Genomic DNA, 20,223 nt, shown 5'->3' with positions numbered 1-20,223 from the left:
ATGAGATAAATTTGTTTTTCTTTAAAATTAATGGCGTAAGTATTCACAAGGTTTTTCAGGAGAGATATCTTTCCCAGGGCCTTCAGTGTGTGTTGAAAGCTAGTTTGAATATCTGCCACTAGACACTAGTGCCCCTGGAATGCTCTTAACTGTGGCTTCCCTCAGCAGTGCATTCCTGGGGAGGATGCCCTGCCTTAGGCAGTCTTGATGCATTCAGAGTCCACTGTACTAATAAACTCACTGTGTCATAGGAAAGAAACATAAAGGTAATTTAAAGGCAATTACTAGAAATTTCAACTGAGTAGAAATCTAGGAAGTAAGCTTTTGTATTAGTTATGACTTGGCTGCCTCATGGCCTAGCATGATCCTACATTTCAGAGGTCTCACATCTAAAATACCACTGATGTGTGAACTTAGAGACTGCTTCCAGGATATGAGTTTTCAGTTTTCCTTCTTTACTGCAAAATTCTGGGGAATTCTATTCTATTCCCTTTCACTTGAGCGAGTTATGTGTCCTGAGTATTGGTTTAATATCAGCCTCCTTTTCTCTCTCCCAATTCCTCTACCATCCTCTTAAATTCCCAGGGACCTGGCCTGTGTAGTCGTAGCCCATGGACCCTGCTACACTGTATGGTGGTCTTAGCACCATGGACCATGATGGGCTGTGTATGGTGCTCACAGCCCTGTGGACCGTGATGGGCTGTGTGTGGTGCTCACAGCCCTGTGGACCATGATGGGCTGTGTGTGGTGCTCACAGCCCTGTGGACCGTGATGGGCTGTGTGTGGTGCTCACAGCCCTGTGGACCATGATGGGCTGTGTGTGGTGCTCACAGCCCTGTGGACCGTGATGGGCTGTGTGTGGTGGTCACAGCTATTCAGTCTAAGAGTCAGAGCCAGGCTGCTGGGGAGCCCAGTCCCTGGGACAGGACTGCAAGGGCCATGAGAGGTCTTGGCTGGGCTTCTTGACTGATGAGGAAGAGGGATGGCTTACCACACCTGAGGTCTGCTGAGATGACTTGACATAGCAGAGTTCAGAGACAACCCCCCACCTCAAGTGATTGTGTCAGCCTTGTGGTTCACTGGAGTGCTCAGAATAACCAGGCGGCTATAGCTGCCTCTCAGCATCTGCCCTGTGAGGTCGTTAGTCTCTTCCCTCTTCTCCCAGGGGCTTTGCAAACAGAAAAGTGTGTGCAGAGTAGCTGTTTGGTGTGGGTGTTACCAGTACCCTGGGTTGGCTTCTTGGAGTCTGTATTCCCAGAAACTCCCCTACTGTCACACAGGACAGGGTTCCCCTTTGTGTCTGATCAGAGGCCTCACCACCTGTGCACACGCTAACCTCTACAGTGTCTGGAATACAGGTCAGACTGGCCTGTGAGGAATCTCAGGTGTTTTATAGCCTTTCAGAGGCTTCACTCACTCTGACATATCTTCAAAGAAGGTCCTAAAAGGCTGCAGGGAGCAGGTCCGTGCCAGTGTTGAATACTCTCTACAAGCCAAAAGTTTCTGTTGAGTATTTAGTTGTCAGGATGCCTGCTAACTGCCTGGGAAATGGCTGGTCTGGGCTGTATCTGGGTGGCAGATGAGGATGCTCCAATTAAGGACAAGTCCTATGGACCCCCACAGGCAGTCTGGCAGCTACCATTGGAGTTTTGTGAGGCCCAACAAGTTCCTTCCTACTTGATCTATGTCAGTCCTGGCCCTTGAGAGTTGAGTTAGCACAGGGAGGCTCATGAGTCCATGTCATTAGTACATACGGTGATGCTTTTCTCTGTGCTGTGCCCTGCCAAGTTACAGATAGAGCCAGGAAGAGAGGGAAGGTTCTAGATTTACAAGTTAAGGGACCAGACTTATGTTAATACTCTTGCTTCATTTAAATTGTTCTTCCCTGGAGCTGAACTGTTCTACCAGGATTAATTTTCTCTTGAATCTGGAGTGACTGATTACTAGGAAGAGGGAGAAGTGAACACCAGTGACGCCTGTGAGAAGCCTGCGTGTTTGCTGTCATCAGCTTACGATCCCCAAGAGCCTCTCACACCACCTTTGCATGTCTGTGTATGAATCTGTGATGGATGTTTGGATTGATTGCAGCAGCAGAAAAATAAATCTTTTAGTTCACGAGTACATATGTCCACATCAGTCAGTAAAGGTGCCTGCTGCACCCTCGTCACTTGTGGAGCCAGAAGTGTGCCCACTGGGGAGGCACCTTTGCTCACGTTAAGGGTCCGTTTATGCTAGACATCGTCTCTTTCTGTCTTTAGCGAGTCATCCGTTAGATAAAGTTATTTTTTGTCTGTCATCATTGAGTTCTGCAAGACTGGAATGAGTCTCTACCTCTGTGCTCTTTGAGGGAGGTGCACAGCACACGGGATACACAGAGCACTTACGTCCCATCACAGAAGCATCACTAAAGGTATAGAGCAACACTGATGAGGGTAGGAGTCAAAGCCACCCAGCTAGGGGGAGGCATCCTAGACAGAGAGGACAGTGTGGGCCTGCATGGGAGAGCAGATGATGTGTGTTGTTGTTAAATTATCTATATTATCAGTAGGCCCGGCTAGCAATCAATCAAGACACTGACACTTGTTATATTTTAAAATAACCTTAGTTAACCTGGGGCAGGGCAGATAGCAATCCTCTACACTACCTCTCATAGTGGTAAACATACCTCTCATATAATCCCTGCCCCAGTCCCATGCCATCTGCTTCTAATAACGTCTATCAAGCTACCTCCCATCCACAATGCCAAGTACTTGCTCATGTTCTTCATCTGGGCCAAATCTCCATCCACTCGTGCCATGTGCTTCTCTTCCACCTAACCCATGACGGCTTCCTCTCTCCATCTAAGCCCAGGGAAGCTTAGCCACACCTTTCTCATCTGCCCTGCCCCAGTGGGATGGCTTTTTATTAATTAGCATCCAAATACATTCGACCATCCCCCAATAGATGTCAGCTCCCATGGTGTGACTGGAACCCATTGCAGGAGAGTCTGGATGGCAGCACCTAGCTGGGGGCTTGGTAGCCTTTGCAAGTTTATTACTTTCTAGCGTTGTAAGGCTTTAAGCACAAGAGTGCCATGATGTAATTTAAAAATTTACAAATACTCCTGTGATAGAAAAGCAGAAATGTTGGTATGTGTAGCCTTCAAGAGTACTTATAGGCTGGTGACCACAGTGACCTGGCCCTAAGGAAGGGTGACAGAAAATGAGGTGAGAGACTTTTTTGGTTATTTTATACCATTTGAAGTTTCTTATTATATTTGTATATTCCATTATTATATTTAAAGAGTGAATTAAATGTGAAACACGTACATCTCAGGCCAGCTATTCTAAACATCAGCCCAAAGTATGTCCAAAGTCCTTCTAACAGAGGGCCTTCCGCAAGCGGTAGTGGAGCTGCTGGCCTGTCTGCACCCCAGCCCCACTGTCGCCCACCTTCAGCGTGTTCCACTTGTTCTGCCATGGCATGCAGTGGAGGAAGGGGCAGGTGCAGGGCATGATTTAGAGGTTGTCTGAAGAAACCTCTCAGGAGGAGAAGGGCTGTGTGAGGAGAAGGAGAGGAGAGGAATCTGGGATCTGATGTGACTCGGGATGGATATTTGCCATTTATGAAGCAGGGAAGGAAGGTTAGGTCGGTCAGTGTTGGCTCAGGAGGATTAACAGTCTGAGTTTCCTGTCAGCTAGCCCGACTAGGGTTGTCTGCGGAGTCCAAAGTGTGATACAGGATATCTTGTGTGAAGTGGCTCAGCATTGCGTGCCAGTAGGTGCTCCTGTTTTGAGTGGGGCTTCATGCAGGGGTCCGTGCTGGGGGCTGTTAAGTGAGGCTGGAAGGCCAGAAGTTGACATCACACAGCATGGGCAAGCGCAGATGCCAAGGGCTGGGCGCTGAAAGCTGCTGAGGGGAGAGAGAGAGAGGATGAGTCATCCTCTCAAGCTCATGGTTGGCCTTTGCTGGCCCCTTAGGTTGAGAGAACACAGTGTGGTTGTGACCTCTCCGTATGTCCAACCTCGTTACTTTGAAAACAATGTCTGGAATTATAAAACTGGTCATTGGCTTCATGAAGTCTAGACCATTGAAATGAAAAAAGTCCCACAAGTAGCTTTAAAATGATAGGTGTAACAAGTAGTCCAAAATGCCTTCAAAGCATGCTATGAATATCTAGGGGTTCTTTATGATGAAGACACCCTGAAGCTGAGGCCTGAATGAATAAAAGTTCATGTGGGAGGAACTTATGTCTAGGATTGGATGTGTGAGAGGCAAGCCCTGGCTGCCCTGGAAGGGTGCAGTGCAGTCAGCAGGAAACCAGGGCTTGCTGGGCGAGTTCAGAAGTTTTAGGCAGGAATCATCTTCCTTTTCCTGCTGTGGCAGAGGGGCTTGGCCACTGCCTCCCCATGGCGACAGCTCTGGAAGAAGAGAGTGGACTTGTACCTGACAAGGGGACTTAGAGACCGAGTGGGAGGAGAGTCTCCAGCAAACAGGAGTAGAGGCGCGGCACTGCAGACAAGTGTCAGAGCTGGCAGCGTGTGCGGTTTTAGACCTGGGGAGAGGCTTAATGAGAGCCGCGCCCTGAGCAGCTGAGGTGTTGCCCGAGACCTAGAAGGACTCACATAGGCAACCCTGGCTGTAGTGTGGTCAGTGTGGTGTTGCCCAAGTAAGAGGTCCGCAAGGCTCTGGTCAGATCTAGGTTGCAGCCACTTAGTGTGGTGTCCTTGTGTGTGATCCCTCCCCAGCTCTGTTCCTTGAGTGACTTTGAGGACAGCCCTTTTTCTTTCTTTTGTTTTGTTGTTTGTTTGTTTGTTTGTTTGTTTGAGACATGGCTTCTTTGTGTAGTCCTGGCACTTGTTTTGTAGACCAAGCTGGCCTCGAACTTTCAGAGATCCACCTGCCTCTGCCTCCTGAGTCCGGGATCACAGGCGAGCCCAGGTCTTTGTATACAAAAGGTCTGAATGGTGCTGCCAGTTCACTAGGGCAGAGTAAACTAGCGTGTCTGGCTTTAGACGTGCACCGGTGTCTCCAGTCTTGTTTCCTCCAGGAGAACTGTTCAACTAAACAAGCATGATGGGCCAGGAAGCCAGCTTCTCTCCCCAAATCCCAGTCTTCAAGAGTGGACAGCAGACATGAGACTTCCTGTTAAAATACAGGAAAGTTTGATTTTGCTTGTACACAGCTCATGGTGTACTTCTTGAGTTCCTGGGAGAAAGCATGAAGAAAATAGAAAAGCATGCTGGCCCGGCTTAGTAGTTAGAACTAGCACAAATGCCAGGTGGGCGTGGCAGGCAGCCTTAATCCAGCACTCAGAAGAGGGTCCCTGGAGCAAGCTGCACGGTTGCACTAGCCACGCCCGTGCCCTGGGTTCCTCGAGAGTGCACCCAACAGTGAGTAAGGTTTCCAGAGCATGAAGTCAGTCTTGGGCGTGCACCCACACTTGCGAACACTTAAATCCGCATTCATATCCACGTACTCTGGTAGAGAGACTTCGCCTTAAAAGCAGCACACAGGACGCTGACGCCTGACGCTGGTGCAGCTTAGGTGCTACTGTTGCAGGGTGACTGCAGCCATTGCTTTCTCTCCCCTGCACCCTTCTCCACTCCAGCCCAGCACCTCACATGGGAAGCTCCATATGTGACAAACTTGGAAACACTCTGCCTGAGACTTGGAGGATTCTTGGCTTCATGTCCACAGATACCCACAGCACAGGAAGCTGCTCCTGTTGTCCTTACAAAGTTTTCATGTCCCTGTGGTGTCACTAACCATGTTTTCCAGGTCTCCTGGGTAGTCATCACATATTTAAATGAGGCTTCTCTGCAATTTGCATTTCCTCGGTGGGAATCTTTACTGGCCTGGCCACTTAGCAGGCATCAGCAGTCCTTGAAGACAGATTGATGGTTGGGGAGAAGGGTACTGAGTCTCCACTGAGACGTGAGGGCAGGTGGGCAGCTGTGCCTCAGCTGTGAGGACAGAGGGCATACGCCACTGTGAGATGTTCCGTGACAGTGTCAGCCACACTGTAGCAAGAACAGCAGCTGAAGCCCAAACCACACTCTTATGGGTCATCCTGACAGAACCCAGGATCTCACGGAAAGGGGCTTGTCCTGGTATTGGGGAGGTGACCAAGCTTGTGGTGGGGAGGTAGCAGAGAGTTGGAGGTAGGTGCTCTAGAGAGGAGGGCGTGGCCTTTTCAGTCTGATGCCCTGTGACTTTACTGCCACACAGGCATCAGTTATGGGACGAGCTGGTCCTTGCTTGCAAAGGAGCTTCCAGGGATGGCTGGTCAGGGCTTAGTTCACTGGGAGCCACATGGCAGGAGCCTGGCAGCTGAGCACCTCTGAGCCCAGGATGGTTCCTTTTCAGTCTGGGCTGGCCGGGTCACAGTTCCGGTCACCCACACTGCAGCTCTGGGCAGGCTTCGTAGAAGTGTTGCCTCTTAGGGCACAAGGGGATGCAGGAAGAGACCATCCTGGATGTCAGGGCCTGCTGAAAAGAGCTAGGTCACCCCAAAGCAGACTCTGCCAGCCCACATCGCTCCACTGCAGGTCCAGATAGAGGCCTCAGCGAAGGAAGAAACAACCAGAAATGTAGCTGCTCCCCAGCTTCCAATGGTTAACTCTCTCAGTCCCTGCAGGGTTCAGAGCAGGTAGTCACTTCCTGTAGCAGAAATTTCTTTGAGCCATTTCCTGTCAATAAATGTTGGACTTTATATGGTTGTGCCCAGCAGCCTCTCCTCCCTGGGCATGGGGGCTAAAGGGCTTGCTTGGAGCAGCCTCACAAGCGGCAGTTATCCTTCATGGTGTGGGCCCGCTGCTCCCCTCCCTCAAGATAGCAGGTTGTGTTTGGTGGAGGCTAGAGTGAGTGGGCAGAGAGAAGGTAAGGGCTGACAGTGGACACCGCTGAGACAGGGCAGAAAGTGGTGGGGACATTTGCATGGCTGGGGTTGTGGAGAAGCAGTAGTGAAGGCCACCAGCAGGGTGAGGTTTGTTATTTTGAAATGAATGCTCACCCAGCTGGTCTGGACACATTTCATTTTCATTGTTCGCTGTTGTCAAGCCTGAGGTGAATCTGCTGGGGAGGTTCCCACCCACCAGTGCGTGCGCCTGTTTGCAGTTCAGGCTCCTGTCACCTCTTCCTCCAGCTGCTTTTTGTTGCCCACATAGCATCTGTATGTTTCAGTGTTTGATTTGGAGCAAAGCAGTTGAGTGCTCCTGCGTTAGAGCCTCCTCGTTGGTTCAGCATCTTACGTGACTTCCTAAGGAGCTGTCAGCTTTTCTAAATTGCAGCTCCACCTTCCCATCTGAAGATGGACCAAGGAGGCCTGCTGGGTGATCCACTGTGGCTCTGGTGCCGGACCTGGGGCAGCTGACCTCTGACCACCCAGTGCTTTTCTTCTGCAGCAGAGCACAGGCCTGGCCTACTGAGCTGGGCTCCACTTCTGGTTCCTGAGTATTGACTTTCCCTCTACCGTGCGAAGCCAGGGATGGAGGAGAATGCAAAGCAGATGCCGTCCGTTCCCTCCACACCTGCCGCTGCTCTCTGGGGCCAGGGTCTGACGCAGTGAATGCATTGAGGTCCTTGAATACATTTCATCTACAGATTCTGCCTTGGGCATTGAGTCAGCGGATGTGGTGTAATCTAGGCGCTTCTCCCGATGGGAGTGTAAGTGGCTAATGCTTTCCAACAAGCGTTGCTGCACCACTTGCTGTTCCTAATGTGCCCTTACAAATGAGACTTCCTTCCTGGAGAAATGGGGTTTGTTTTTCCAAGGGGCTTCCTGGTCATTTTAGATACAGAAGTCAAGGACATTTATTTTGTTTTGTTTTGAGACAGGTCTCATATAGCCCAGGGTGGTGTCTTCTACTTACTCTTTGGCTAAGGATGACCTTGAACTTCTGATCTTCTTAAAGCTTCCTAGTTTCCGGAATTACAGGAATGTGCCATCTTGCTTGGTTTTATGCTATGAGGGGTGGTAGTGGGAGCTACATCCTCAGCTCTGTTAATTTAAAATGACTTTAAATTGACTTTAAAATGACTAAAATGACTTTAGATGTCATATTTGACCCTCGCAGCACTGTGATTTGGAGGTGGCCCTCAGGAAGCTTTAAGGGGTTCTGCATAGGGTCCGCCTGCTGGTGCCCTTGTAAAGCTGACTTAACTCAGACCTGGACTGAGCCTGACCACAGTTCGGACCCAGCAGGGCCGGGAGCTAGTGAGCATGACTCTGCCTTCTGCTGTACACCGGCTCGGTCCTCAGGCTTGTCAGTCAGTGTTCCTACTGCTTGAACCGTCAACAGTTTGAAATTCAGATGAGCAGGAAGTGTAAAAGTGAGATGGAAACACGGAGCGGCTGGGCTGAGCCTTGTCCTGTCTCAGTCTTTAATGAAACAGCATGTGGGGCCTTCCAAGCGGTAGATCTTCAGGAAAGCAAGTGTCTAATCCACTAAAACCCGAGAGGCCAGAGTTGCCTGATTTGGCCAACTTTAAATGGTGCACTTTACTCTACAGTGCAGCCAGTCAGCACCTGCCATGAGTGGGTTAAATGCGAATGCTAAGGAGAATGAGGTTTGCTGTCATCTTGTTGCCCTCGATATTTCACAGAAAAAGAAGGCACTGACCCCCTATTCAGATCCTAGGGCGGGAGAGAGGTGCTGCCCTGTCCCTCCTGTAGTGGTCTTCCCAGTGGTCAGTGGCAGGGACATTGAGAGAAGGGAACTGTGGGGTGGCTACCTTGTTCTGACTCTGGGTGACAGTCACCAGTGCCCCTTGGGCAGTGATTGTTGTCAGCCTTTGTGCAGGAGCAAAGCAGGGAGTGCTGCTGCTGCTGCTTCAGAGATGCTTACATCAAGGCCTGCTTGCCTACTGTGGCACCTGTGCATGCTCCCACTGTCTAGGCTCAGAACATGGCCTCCTGTGAGCGTCAGCTATGGCTGAGAGCACCTGAACTAAATGTGTGTGCTAAAGGCCGTAGAGCGAGAGTGGAAGCCAGCTTACTACCAGATGGCATTTCTACACATCAGTAATGGAACATCGGTTTCACATCTGTAGCATGTGGCTGGTTGGAGCCATGTGTTCTGTGTCTGAATCCAGATGTGTCAGACCTCCACTGGGCTTCCACTGGCTCTGACTTTCACTTAAAAAAAATTATACGTATTTTGCTTGCATGTATATGCACACCACATGTGTGCCTGGTACTTATGGAGGTGAGAAGGGGGCATCAGATGCCTTGGAACTGGGACTATGGACAGTTGTAAACTGCCATGTTGGTGCTGGGAAACAAATCCGTGTCCTTTTGGAAAAGTTGTATGTGCTTTTAACCACTGGGCTATCGCTCCAGCCCTCATCTCCTCCCATTTGTGTGTTCAGGCTAAGTCAGCTGGTGACCTCTGCTGTCTCTCTCCTCCATGCATCTTTCTGGATGGAAATTTCTGTAATAGGCCCCAAGCCTCTGATTCTTACTTTCCTCTCATGCTGCCCACAGTTGCAGGCATCTTCTTAGTATTGCCTGCTGAGTTGAAGAGGTTTTCTCAGCCCCCTCTGGAGACTGTCCAGCCACATCCAAGGTTGTAGGGATGGTACATGTGTGTCTGAACTTCCCTCTCTTTTCTGGGGTGAGCATTCTAAGCCAGCACATTGAAGTTGCTTTCAAAATGGGTGCTGAGCAAGGGGCCATGTAAGGAGAGTGGAGCTCCCCGAAGCTGGGAGGAAAAGAACTGTGGCGCACCCTGGGAGTAGCAGCAGCAGTGACATCGCTGATCTGTGGCGTATGTTTCCATCCCTTCCTGGTGCCACTTTCTTGGGCCTTTTCAAGAAAGGATCCAAAACTGTTTTGCCCTCCCTGTTTTGGAGACTCCCTAGAACTTGCAGGCCTCCCACATTGCCTTTTGGTTTCTGATGAGTGGCTTAGAGAGGCAGTGACCTCACGCCCTCCTGTCTGTCACTCAAGACCGTCCACCTCCAGAGTAGTGCAGAGTTCACGACCCTGCGGTTGCCTCTGGAAACAGGTCTGTGTTTTCAAGAAGGGCAGGTAAAGGTTTACTATTCCAGCTGCTCTGCCTGGGCATCATCTTCTGTCCTTCCTTCCTTCCTTCCTTCCTTCCTTCCTTCCTTCCTTCCTTCCTTCCTTCCTTCCTTCCTTCCTTCCTTCCTTCCTTCCTTCCTTCCTTTTGTATTAAACTTTCCATTTTCTTTGGTTTTAAAAAATGAAATTCTGCCTGCTAGTTACTCGCCGTCAGCACCTAGCCACAGCACAGGATGCACTCCTCACACCAGCATTCAGTCGCTGGCCTGTGCCTGCTGCCTGCTCAGCACTGGGGACAAGTCACAACCTGAGAGGGATCATGACAGGACTTGAGTGTAATCTGTATGTCTAATAACCCAACCTCATTGTGGCCCTGGAGACATTGCCACGCCTCTCCCAAGCCCTTCCTGTGCGTTACCTGCTGCCTTCTTTGTGGTGCTTGAAGCGCAGCTGCTGCTAAGTTTTCATCCTGCAGAGCTGAGCCAGGCATCTGGCTGCATCTGACAGGTGTGTGGGGCTTGAGCCATGAGTGGAGCTTCTTGGATCTAAGAATCCTAGTGGACAGGGGCTGCCAATGTGTCTCCCTTGCTGGAGGAAGGGAGCCGCCTGTAGGAGGCGGTCAAGGGTAACAGGGGAACTCTCAATCTGCTCTGACTACGGTCTGAGCTAAACTGAGCAGCTCCACCAGCCCAGGAGAGAGGCACCCCACCCAACCCCCCAGCATCCTCTGTGGGTGCTGTATGAATAAAACTGATGCCAGGGCTTGGTGCCCCAGCCTGGCAGCAGTCTCGGCCCCACAGGTGGGGGCTTTGCTCCTGGAAGATGGTTTAGCTTGTCAGATGGGGGTGTGCACCAAGGCTTATGGGCCTCTGCTGCAGAACTCTTCAGGAGACAGACAAGGACCCAATATCTGGGAGTAATGAACTTATCAGTAAGTGTAACATACAAGCTCATTAATCTTAACTTTGCTTTTCGACCAAGTGGGAGCTCAGCTTCTCGAGAGACAAAAAATTTCATCTCTGTTCTTTTCCTTAAACCCAGTCTCAATTTAGAGTCAAACATATTGCCCTGCTCTCCCTGGGAAGCAGTTAACAATGTGACTCTCGAACAATGGCTGACCCAGGTTGTGTCCCTCCACCCCCAGCCGTGTGCACCTGCTCTAACACACAGCCTAAGCAAGCGGCTGCCGGGAGGGTGAGTGGCACCTGTGTCTTCTAAGACCCTGCCTCCCTCCGACATCATCTGGGTGAAGTTAATCGTAAAACCTTGGGCTGTTGAATCCTCTGTTGCCTCCACCTCCAGGGCCTTGTCCTCTCCGGCCACTTGGTCTTCTGCTTCTGTTGTTGTATAGCTGCAGAGGAAGGGAGACCTGCTTGTTTCTGGACTGAGCTTAAAGGAGAGCAGTCTGGCAGGAATGCCACTGTGAGTTGCTGCAGACACAGGGCCAGCAGGTTAGGAACATATTTGGATCCATCAAGGATCCTCCTGTCTACTGGATCCACAGGTCTGGGAGGTATGAGTAAGGATGAAGGTGGAGGGAGCACTTGGCTCCAGCAGTTGGTCCTCTTTGCACACACCTCTCAGCCTTCTTAGGGGTTCACTGGGGAGCTGGGAGGGAGCAGGTGACCTCCATATGCTGAGTTCTCCTTTATTCTGCGAGCTGAGGTCGTGACTCCTACAGTCTCTTCATTTCCCCCAGAGCATCCCTGTCCACCTGCACGTCCCCTGCTCTGCAGGCTCCTCCATCTTTGGGCTTCCTCTTATGTGCCAGACCAGTGTCTGCCTCGGTCCTACAGCTGCCTCCACAACTTGGAAGGCAGCCCAGGTGGGAGCCCTGAGAGGGAACCCTCATCTCTGCCCTCTCGGGGAGTCAGAGCAGATGACATCACAGCCGTGTCAGTCTCCCCCCACAGTTCTTCCTCCCCTGTGTGGGTCACCTCTTGCAGGGCTGGAAGGAGCCCCATTCGCTTGTGGCTCCAGGGCTTCTGAGCTGGCGTGGTGCAAACCGCTCTCCTGACCCTGGAGTCCCTCCTCATCTGCTGCTTTGGGGCAAGGCCAGAGCCTGCACATTTCCCAGCGTAAGAGCTGCAGATCTCATTGTACAGGGCGTGTCCCCTGCCATGTGCCCCTTTCTTGTGGTACCAGTGAGCCCCTCCCCCCCTCCAATGATCTATCTCTTCTTCTTCCCCACCTGCAGGCTATGTGTTCTGTATGTTACATCGCCTCCCTGAGCAACACGACTGTACATTCGACCACATGGGCCGCGGCCGCGAGGAAGCCATCATGAAAATGGTGAAACTGGACCGGAAAGTGGGGCGCTCCTGCCAGCGCATTGGGGAGGGGTGCTCTTGAAGGCCAGGCACGGCCACCACACGACGCTGTTCTTAGTTCACTAATGTTAGCCTTATTTAGGACAAAGTCAGCCAGACACCTTGTACTGGGCACGCGTCAGACTACAGCCGGCCATTTCCTTTCTTTAGCCAGCCATCCTGGTACTGTAGTTTAGGGGTTGATGGTGGATGAAATTGATTTCTGGCTGGTTACTAAGGTGCCTGCTAGCCATTGTATAAAATTAAAACATGAAGAATATTTTTTTTGAGCATGGCTAGTGGATTTAAAACAACACATACCTGTCACTGCTGGAGTCAAACTTATAAAAAGCCTTAAGCGGAAAGTGTCCAGACCAGAATGAGTCTGTAGAGGCGGCACAGGCCTCAGCCCGTGCGGGCGGCTTTGACAGAGACTCTCACATGTTCGGCCTGTCACCTCTTCACTTTTGCTTGGTCCCAGCAGGACCTGATGGCTACGCGTGCCTTGGCCACAGGAAGCTGCTGAGACTGGCCGTATGGCTGGGCTAGGCGGTGGCCTCACTCTCCCTTAGCGCTGGAAGTGGGGGGTGGGGACAGATTGTAATGAGGAAGCATTATACCTGTTACGGGGAAACTCATCACACAAGGAGAGAGACAACTTCACTCTGAAAATTAGATCCACTCAAGATTAGTCCACACATGAGCCCCACCTTTTCTGCACAGGATCCGTGGTTGTGACCCACTGGCTCTGGCTGCAGCCTGCGAAGGGCAGCCCTGCAGCTGAGGCCTGCACCCAGGCCTTGGCACCCAGATTTCTGTATTTGGAGTTTAAAAAAGATGTTTTATGGCCACAAGAATCAGTGGATGTGCTGGGGAAGCTTCTGCCTCCGCCCTTCCTGGCAGGAGCCTCCATTTGCTTCTATGCAGCCATAGTCTGAGAACAGCCAGGCCACCCACCTCAGGGTAGGCTCAGGGAGGGGATGTTGAGTGGTGGGAGGCAGCGCTCAGCCTGGGCCTGGGTGGAGCAGGTATGTGGGGCTGGTGAGACACCGTTAGGAGTCAGGTGGGCAGACGAAGTGGACTCTAGGATTCCCTTGAAAGCCTGGATCAGGTATAAGTGCCACACACGTGCCATCTGTCTCGGCCTGTGGCTTGGCATGGGGCTGTCCACGCCTGGCTGCTGATGAACGGTTTAGCCCAACAACTTTCCTTTGTGCAGTTAAGCAAGGTCTGCTCTCCAGATGAGCAGTGGATCTGCAAGTACAGTGTCTTGATCCAAAACACTGACTAGGAATCATGTTCTTCCCACCCTGCACCCACTCTGCACCCTGCCAGATGGGACCCAGTGCAGAATCTCCAGCCTTAATTCTTGCTTCAGGACCCAGACCAGCGCCTCACTCCAGGGCACAGGAGCCAGGTCTGCCTAGCGTTTACCACTGTCGTTAAGCCACAGCCCTCTGGCCACCACATGGCCATCCTCAGTGAGGCGCCACGTGCCCTTCTTAAGCCCCTCAGGTCCCTCAGCACTGGGAGGGGGTGCTGGGACCATGCACCCAGGGACCGCAGCCAGGTTCACTGCTGCTGGAAAGCTGGGTCAGGGAGGAAGGGCTTGTTCCCTGCAGTATCTGTTCTGTGAAGTTTGTTAAATGTAAGGGAAGCTGAAATTCTTGTATCTTTAAAGAGGAAATCTTATTTAACCCTTTGTGTCCTAGATTGACTTACACACATAGCCTAGAGCTCAGTTTTAGTTTAACATTGTGAAAATATTAAAGAATCTTGTAACTTTATTCTTTTTTTTTTTTCTCCTGCTGAAAAAAAAAATTAAACCAATCGTACAGACATTTGGATTGTCTATTTCGGCGGTTTTCCTAGGGCCCCGATGGCCAGGAGAGGAGCACGCTCGGCCTCGTGCTCTGCATACCTGGTACTTAGGGGATTTGCCCAGTAAGTGTCCAGGCCCAGCAGCTGTTCCTGTCTGGAGCCTCTAGTGCAGGCATGGCAGGGGGTGGTGTGTCTCTGGGGCCACCTCTGAGGACCCCAGGTATGGGTGGGTTGGGTGTCTGGGTGGGGGCTGGTAGCACAAGTGCTGCCCGCTCCCTCCAGGGGCATGAGCATGTGGCTCTGGCATGCAGGGTACACTCACCAGGTTTTGAAATTTTCTCACCTTCTCCTCCTCTTAAAAAAAAAACAAACAAACAAACAAAAAACCCAACCAAACAAAAACAGGCTCTTACCATGTAGCCTGTGCTGCCCTCAAACTTCTGAGCAATCCTCCTGACTCAGCTTCCTGAGTACTGAAATTGTGTCAGGCAAAGGAATGGCACCTACCTACCACCCCACAGTTGACAGAGGCAAAGAAAAAGTTCAGAGTGGCTTGGCCCAGGGCAGGAAACAAGCCTTTGTATGCAGCAACAAAGGCAGGGGTGTGGCCAAGCCAGGACAGAGAGGCTCTATGATAGCCACAGGGAAAGCCTGGGGAGCTTGGAGAAGCCTCCCCACCACCCATCCATCCTACCTCCGCCCCTCCAAGCTCAGCAGAGTCTGCAGTGCTGAAAGGTTCTTCCCTCGTCTCCGCCCTCAGGCAGGTAGCGGTACCTCCACGGGGGAGGAGCAGTCAGAGAGGAGTCCTAGTCCTGCAGCCCTGACCTGGAATGCGAAGGGTTGGCACTTATTTTATCTTCCAGTCCAAGGGTCTGTGGAAGGTCTCAGACCCTGAAATATATGTGGAATATATGGGGCACACCTGTAATCCCAGCACTTGGGAGGCAGAGGCAGGCGGATTGCTGTGAGTTTGAGGCCAGCCTGGTCTATAAAGAGTGTTCCAGGACAGCCAAAGCTACACAGAGAGACCCTGTCTCAAAAACATCATCAGAAAACCAAAAACAAACAAACAAAAAAACCCAGAAAAGTTAATTCCTCCCCCACTGCCCCATGCAGCGACTCTGCTGTGGGCAGATGCTGGTGCTGGTGCTGTGGTGCGATTTAGGGGCCTCTGCCCAGAGCCAGCAGCTCATACCCAGGCTTGAGAGAGCAAACACCTGATGCTCTGCAATGCAGAAGATGCACAGTAGAGACCTGCAGGAGGTGCAGCAGAAGCCCCAGTGAAGAAGCCAGGCCTAGGAGGGGAGGGGAGGCCATCGTGCTCTCCTGCCTTCTTGGCCAGCTTGTGTGACCAAGAGCTAAAGGTCCCTCCTGGCACATAATTGATACCAGCCCCCCCCCTTTCTTTCCCTATACATTTAGGTACATACAAAGGTTAGTTTGAGGTATGTGGCAGCCACCCATGGCAGGACATTTGGGTCACCAGCCTCACAACTCAGGCCTGTATGAGCAGGGCTGACAAGCTGGCTCTTTACAGAGACTTGCCCACCCGGTGTTAAGTCACCCAGGTGTGCAGATGGAACTGGTAACTGACTTTGGTGTTGGTGTGGCCACTGCCCCAGGAATTGTTGTTTTTGTTTTATGGTGGTATGTGTTGTAATGCTCCTGACACCTCCATCTTCCAAAAGAGCTCTGACCAAAACCAGAAGCAGGACCCTGGGGCCCTCAGGAAGGGCTGGGGCAAGCCTTGGAAAGGAGAGCCACAAGCCAGGGCTCAGCCGAGTCCATGCTGGTCAGGATGCCTGCTGCCCAGTGACTGCCACTCCACAGTCCCACTGAAAAGAGTGGTCAGGGACAAGAGAAGCCTGCCCTCAGCCGTCTGAACACATGGCTTAGCAGTGGCTCACAAGTGTTAGTTTCTGAGCTGAGCCTGGCCACACCAGAAGTCAGAACTGTCATGGGGAGGGCACGGCAGCATTGCACACACATGGAAGCCCATGTGCCCTTCCTGTATTCAGTGTTTTCCTGTTTCCATATTAGGGTTTAAACACTGTAATTTGTGAGTTACACCTTCATTCCTCATTCACCTTTGAATTCGGTTAATTTTATACTTCTATTTTTTTTTCTCATTTTTTTATTCTAAGGATTGAACCCAGGTCTTGTGTACACACTGATCCTTCGAGCCCCCTTTACTGTTTTCCTGAAGGGGACTTAAGTTTGATGAACCTCAGGCCCTGTGATAACCTGAGAAAAAAACTATTGGACCCAAACTATTGGAACTATTGGTCTTGGTTCACAGGACTTCTCAATGCGGGGGATGCGGAGCATGGTTGCTGTGAAGGAAAGGCAACCCCCTTTGCTAGCAGCTTACCCCACACAGGAAACAGTGGGATGACTCAAGTAGGTACATGGACTAGCACTGTTGTGGGTGGCTAGGAAATGTCATGGAGATGTCCTGCTTTTAGAACACATCCTTTCAGAGGATGGAGTCAGCCTGCCCTGGGCACTCATAGCTGGCGTGCGCACACACCTGGGGTACCAGCTGCTGGGGGAGGGCACAGAGGCAGGTGGCTTGCTTGGGTAACACAGAACAGAGAAGTAGCAGGAATGGTCCAGGTTGCTCCCCTACTGCCTCGTCCGCCTAGACCCAGGCATGAAGTTGGCAGCCTCAACATGCTAGGATAGTGGTAAGACAATTACTTTTTTTTTTTTAAGGGGAAGTAAGTTGCAGGGCTGTGGGCTAACTAGAACCCTTTGTAGGGATGTAGAGGGCGTCCAGGCAGAAATAAAAGTGTAATGTTCCCCATACGTCAGCAGCCACAGGGAGGCATCAACGGTGTCCACACAGGAAGAGTGGGTTAGTGTCAGTATATGGAGTTGGGATTGGAGCCCAGGCCTCCTGCATGCGGGTAAGGGCTAGCTGCCGGCCCTTCCACATTGTCCCTTTTAACATTGAGATCAGTGTTCTGAGGATGTCAGGGCTGGCCATTCTGAAGCCAGCATGCAGGAGAGACTGTGGCTCAGACAGAGGTCCTGCAGGACATGCACCAGCAAGCATGGCTGAGAGAAGCTGGTCCTGCTCAGCACAGACCACATTCAGATATTAATGCTGCCACCAAAGAAAGGATGGTGCACAGAAATGCAGCTAGCTCTTCACTGGCACAGACCAAGACTTTTACCCCTCACTTTGGTGAAGAACTGAAGTCAGAAGAAAAGGAGTATATTTCAGAGTTACGGTCAACTCTGACCGTATATGACAAGCAGGATATGTGTAGTAAAGGACAGCCACTAAGGTGAGCTGCAGAGCACGGCAAGGTGTTGGCAGAGTTGCCTGCTGAAAGGTATGAGGAGCTCAGCTCATAGGAATAGCACCGTTTGCCCCAGTGCACCTACGTTGAGAACAATGGCACATGTACCCCGTAGATATGGACCATTTATTTGTGTCCGTTAAAATGTGCTATCTGACTACATGGTTCTCAGAAGTTGTAGAAGGGCCAACAGGTGAGAAAATGCTGGAAACAAAACTACAATAATGCACGAGCTCACCTGTTAGAGGGCTGTTAGAGGGAGTGGAGCTTTAAACAGCTGGAGGGAGCATCAGCTGGTACAGCCATTGCGAGAGCAGAAAGCACACTGCAGGCCGACCTGTGATGAGCAATCCCCCAGCAATGACCCCTGCATGCCCATGCTCACAACAGCCCAGACACCAACCAGTGCCCATCTACAGATTAATGCCCAGGGAGTATGTTTCCATGCGTGATGGCGTGCTAGTCCTCCCTTTAAAAGGCTGAAGTCCTGTCCCTGTGGCAGCATGGATGATCCTGGGGTATGTAATGTTAAGTGAAATAAGCCAGGCACAGAGAGAAAGAAATACTGCATGACCTCAGAGTCATGACGTGTTTGTCAAACTACATTTTTATCTTTTGTCCTGCTCATTTTCTTTGTAGATCTACATGAGAGTAACTTTTAAAATTTATTTTGGTTTTTCAAGACGGGGTTTCTCTGTGTAACAACCCTGGCTGTCCTGGACTCTCTTTGTAGACCAGCCTGGCCTCGAACTCACAGAGATCTGCCTGCCTCTGCGTCCCGAGTGCTGAGATTAAAGGCGTGCGCCACTATGCCCGGCTGAGAGTAACTTCTAATAACCACATGACACAGTACTAGGATGTCTTGAATCTCCTCTGCCAGTGACATTAGTCCAAAATTCTTCACTGCAGCCTCAAGCAGATTTTTAGGACAAGGGCAAAAGGCAACCCCACTCTGCCAAAGTGTCTTGGTCTCTAGCCCAGCTGCTAATGTTGGTCCCCTCCACTGGGCCTCGACCATCCACACTGCCCTCAGCATCACTATCTTCCACGCTCCTACTAGGATGTCCCGTTTAAGCCCCACTTACCAGCAATCAGCTCCTTTTTTAACCCAAAGTCCAAAAAAGTAGCGTGGTCGGGTCCATCAGGGCAGTACACTGGAACCTATACCAGACTCCGTCGCAGTTACTGTTGTGTGCCATGCACAGACACCGTAACAAAGGCAACGTACAAAAGAGCTTTTAGCTGGGAGCTTGCTTAATTAAGACTTTCAGAGGTCCATGTCCACCATGGAGGGAAGCATGGAGCTGAGAGCATACATCCTAGTCCGTAGGCAGAGAGGGTGAGACTGGGTCTGGCATCCCCAGTGACACACCTTCAACAAGGCCGCACCTCCCAGTCCTCCTTAAACAGTCCACCAACTGGGAATTAAACATTCAAATATAGGAGCCTGTGGGGGAGCCAACCACGTGCAAGTTCCATGTCCCAATGCATGGTACATGGTACTCAGCTAAAGGCTCCATTCAGAGGTATGTGAATGTTCCCATAGCAAGAGATGTTTCAGGTGATGGATGATGGCCTGGCTCCGCCCGGGCACCTCTCTTGCCTGCTTAAACATCCCTTCTCGGCATCCCCAGCCTGGCCTGCCTCGGGTGGGCTCTCCTCAGCTCTGGTGAGGTCGTGAAACTAGTGGGGACATGGGACATCGACTCACCTGCTTTTTGCCTCTGCTGATATGGATGAGCTGTAAGGGTGATGTCAACTTTCAGAAACAACACGGATGCTTTGCCTGACTGGCTACAGCAGTAGTTTGCACTCCTACAGAGAAACAAAACTGGGTCCAAGTGGAAACATGACAAGGCACTGTAATCATTTCCTGCAAACTGGAGCTCTCTGTCTGCTAGCACGTGGAGGCGGCTGTGACCTCATCTAGTTAGGTGTAACCTGAGGCAGTGAGATCCTTATCTCAATGGGAACTGGACCACTGCGACATCCCTGCGGATCTCCCTAAGTACCTGCTGTGCCCTCAAGTCTGGCTCCTCCTCCAGAGGTCTCCAGGCTGCCTTCTGAGCTTCGAGCAACAAATCCTGATGTAGGGTACACCCCCCAAAACCTCACAGCCTCCTAGTGGCCCCTACCTGTCCCCTACAGTGACCTCTGAAAGCATGACCCACGTGCAATCTGGTAGTTGGGGCTAGTCCCTTCACAGAATGGCCCCTGGCTCCTGCTTTGGCAACCAGCCAGGCAAGGCCTCCCCATGCATAACTCTAGCTCTCACTCAGAGCTTTGGTCGTGTCACCTGTGGGAATCTGCCTGGACCTGGGTGCGCCTAGCTCACACTGTAGGCCAGTCTTCTGAGAGCAGCGAACAGGAACTAATACCAGAGCACAGGTTCCCCAGGGATGCACCAAGTGGGGCACATCCACTTGAATCCCGCCGAGGTTTGCTGTGACCATGCTTCAGTTCAGAAAGGGTCCTGGATGCCCTTGGCAGCAGCACTCACGCTGGAGAGGAGGCCCAGGGACAGGGCCCAAGAGTGGTAACAGGTGTGGAGAGCTGAGGCTTGTCACGAAGATACACAGTCCACCCAAAATGACAAAGTGAACCTGTTTTCAAGGTGACAAGTAAAATGACATCAGCTAGGCCACAGAGCTGGAAGGGCCACTGCACCCTAGACAAGAGCTGCTGGGGTGGTTTGTGTGGGAACCACCCGACCTCAGGACACAGGAAATGAGTTCTGAACAGACAGCAGAAGGTGGCTTGTGTGTTGGGGAGTGGGGTG

The 20,223-nt window shown here is 51.3% G+C and overlaps 1 protein-coding gene across 2 annotated transcripts in view; it reads left to right on the top strand.

Moving 5' to 3' along the window:
* Positions 1-14,156, top strand: part of ZFAND3 (zinc finger AN1-type containing 3) — a 206,571-nt gene extending 192,415 nt beyond the window's left edge. For both annotated transcript variants that reach the window (XM_084754014.1, XM_084754015.1), the window contains one exon: positions 12,204-14,156. In XM_084754014.1, the coding sequence (XP_084610140.1) occupies positions 12,204-12,358 (155 nt within the window). In that variant the 3' untranslated portion in view covers positions 12,359-14,156. The remainder of the gene's footprint in view (positions 1-12,203) is intronic.
* Positions 14,157-20,223: the final 6,067 nt, after the last annotated feature.

This window comes from Acomys minous (assembly GCF_964271855.1).
Source record: "Acomys minous genome assembly, chromosome: 13".
In the NCBI taxonomy this organism is placed as follows: Eukaryota; Metazoa; Chordata; class Mammalia; order Rodentia; family Muridae; genus Acomys; species Acomys minous.
The sequence above is the reverse complement of the archived record's forward strand: the minus strand, read 5'-3'. Positions and strand labels throughout refer to the sequence as shown.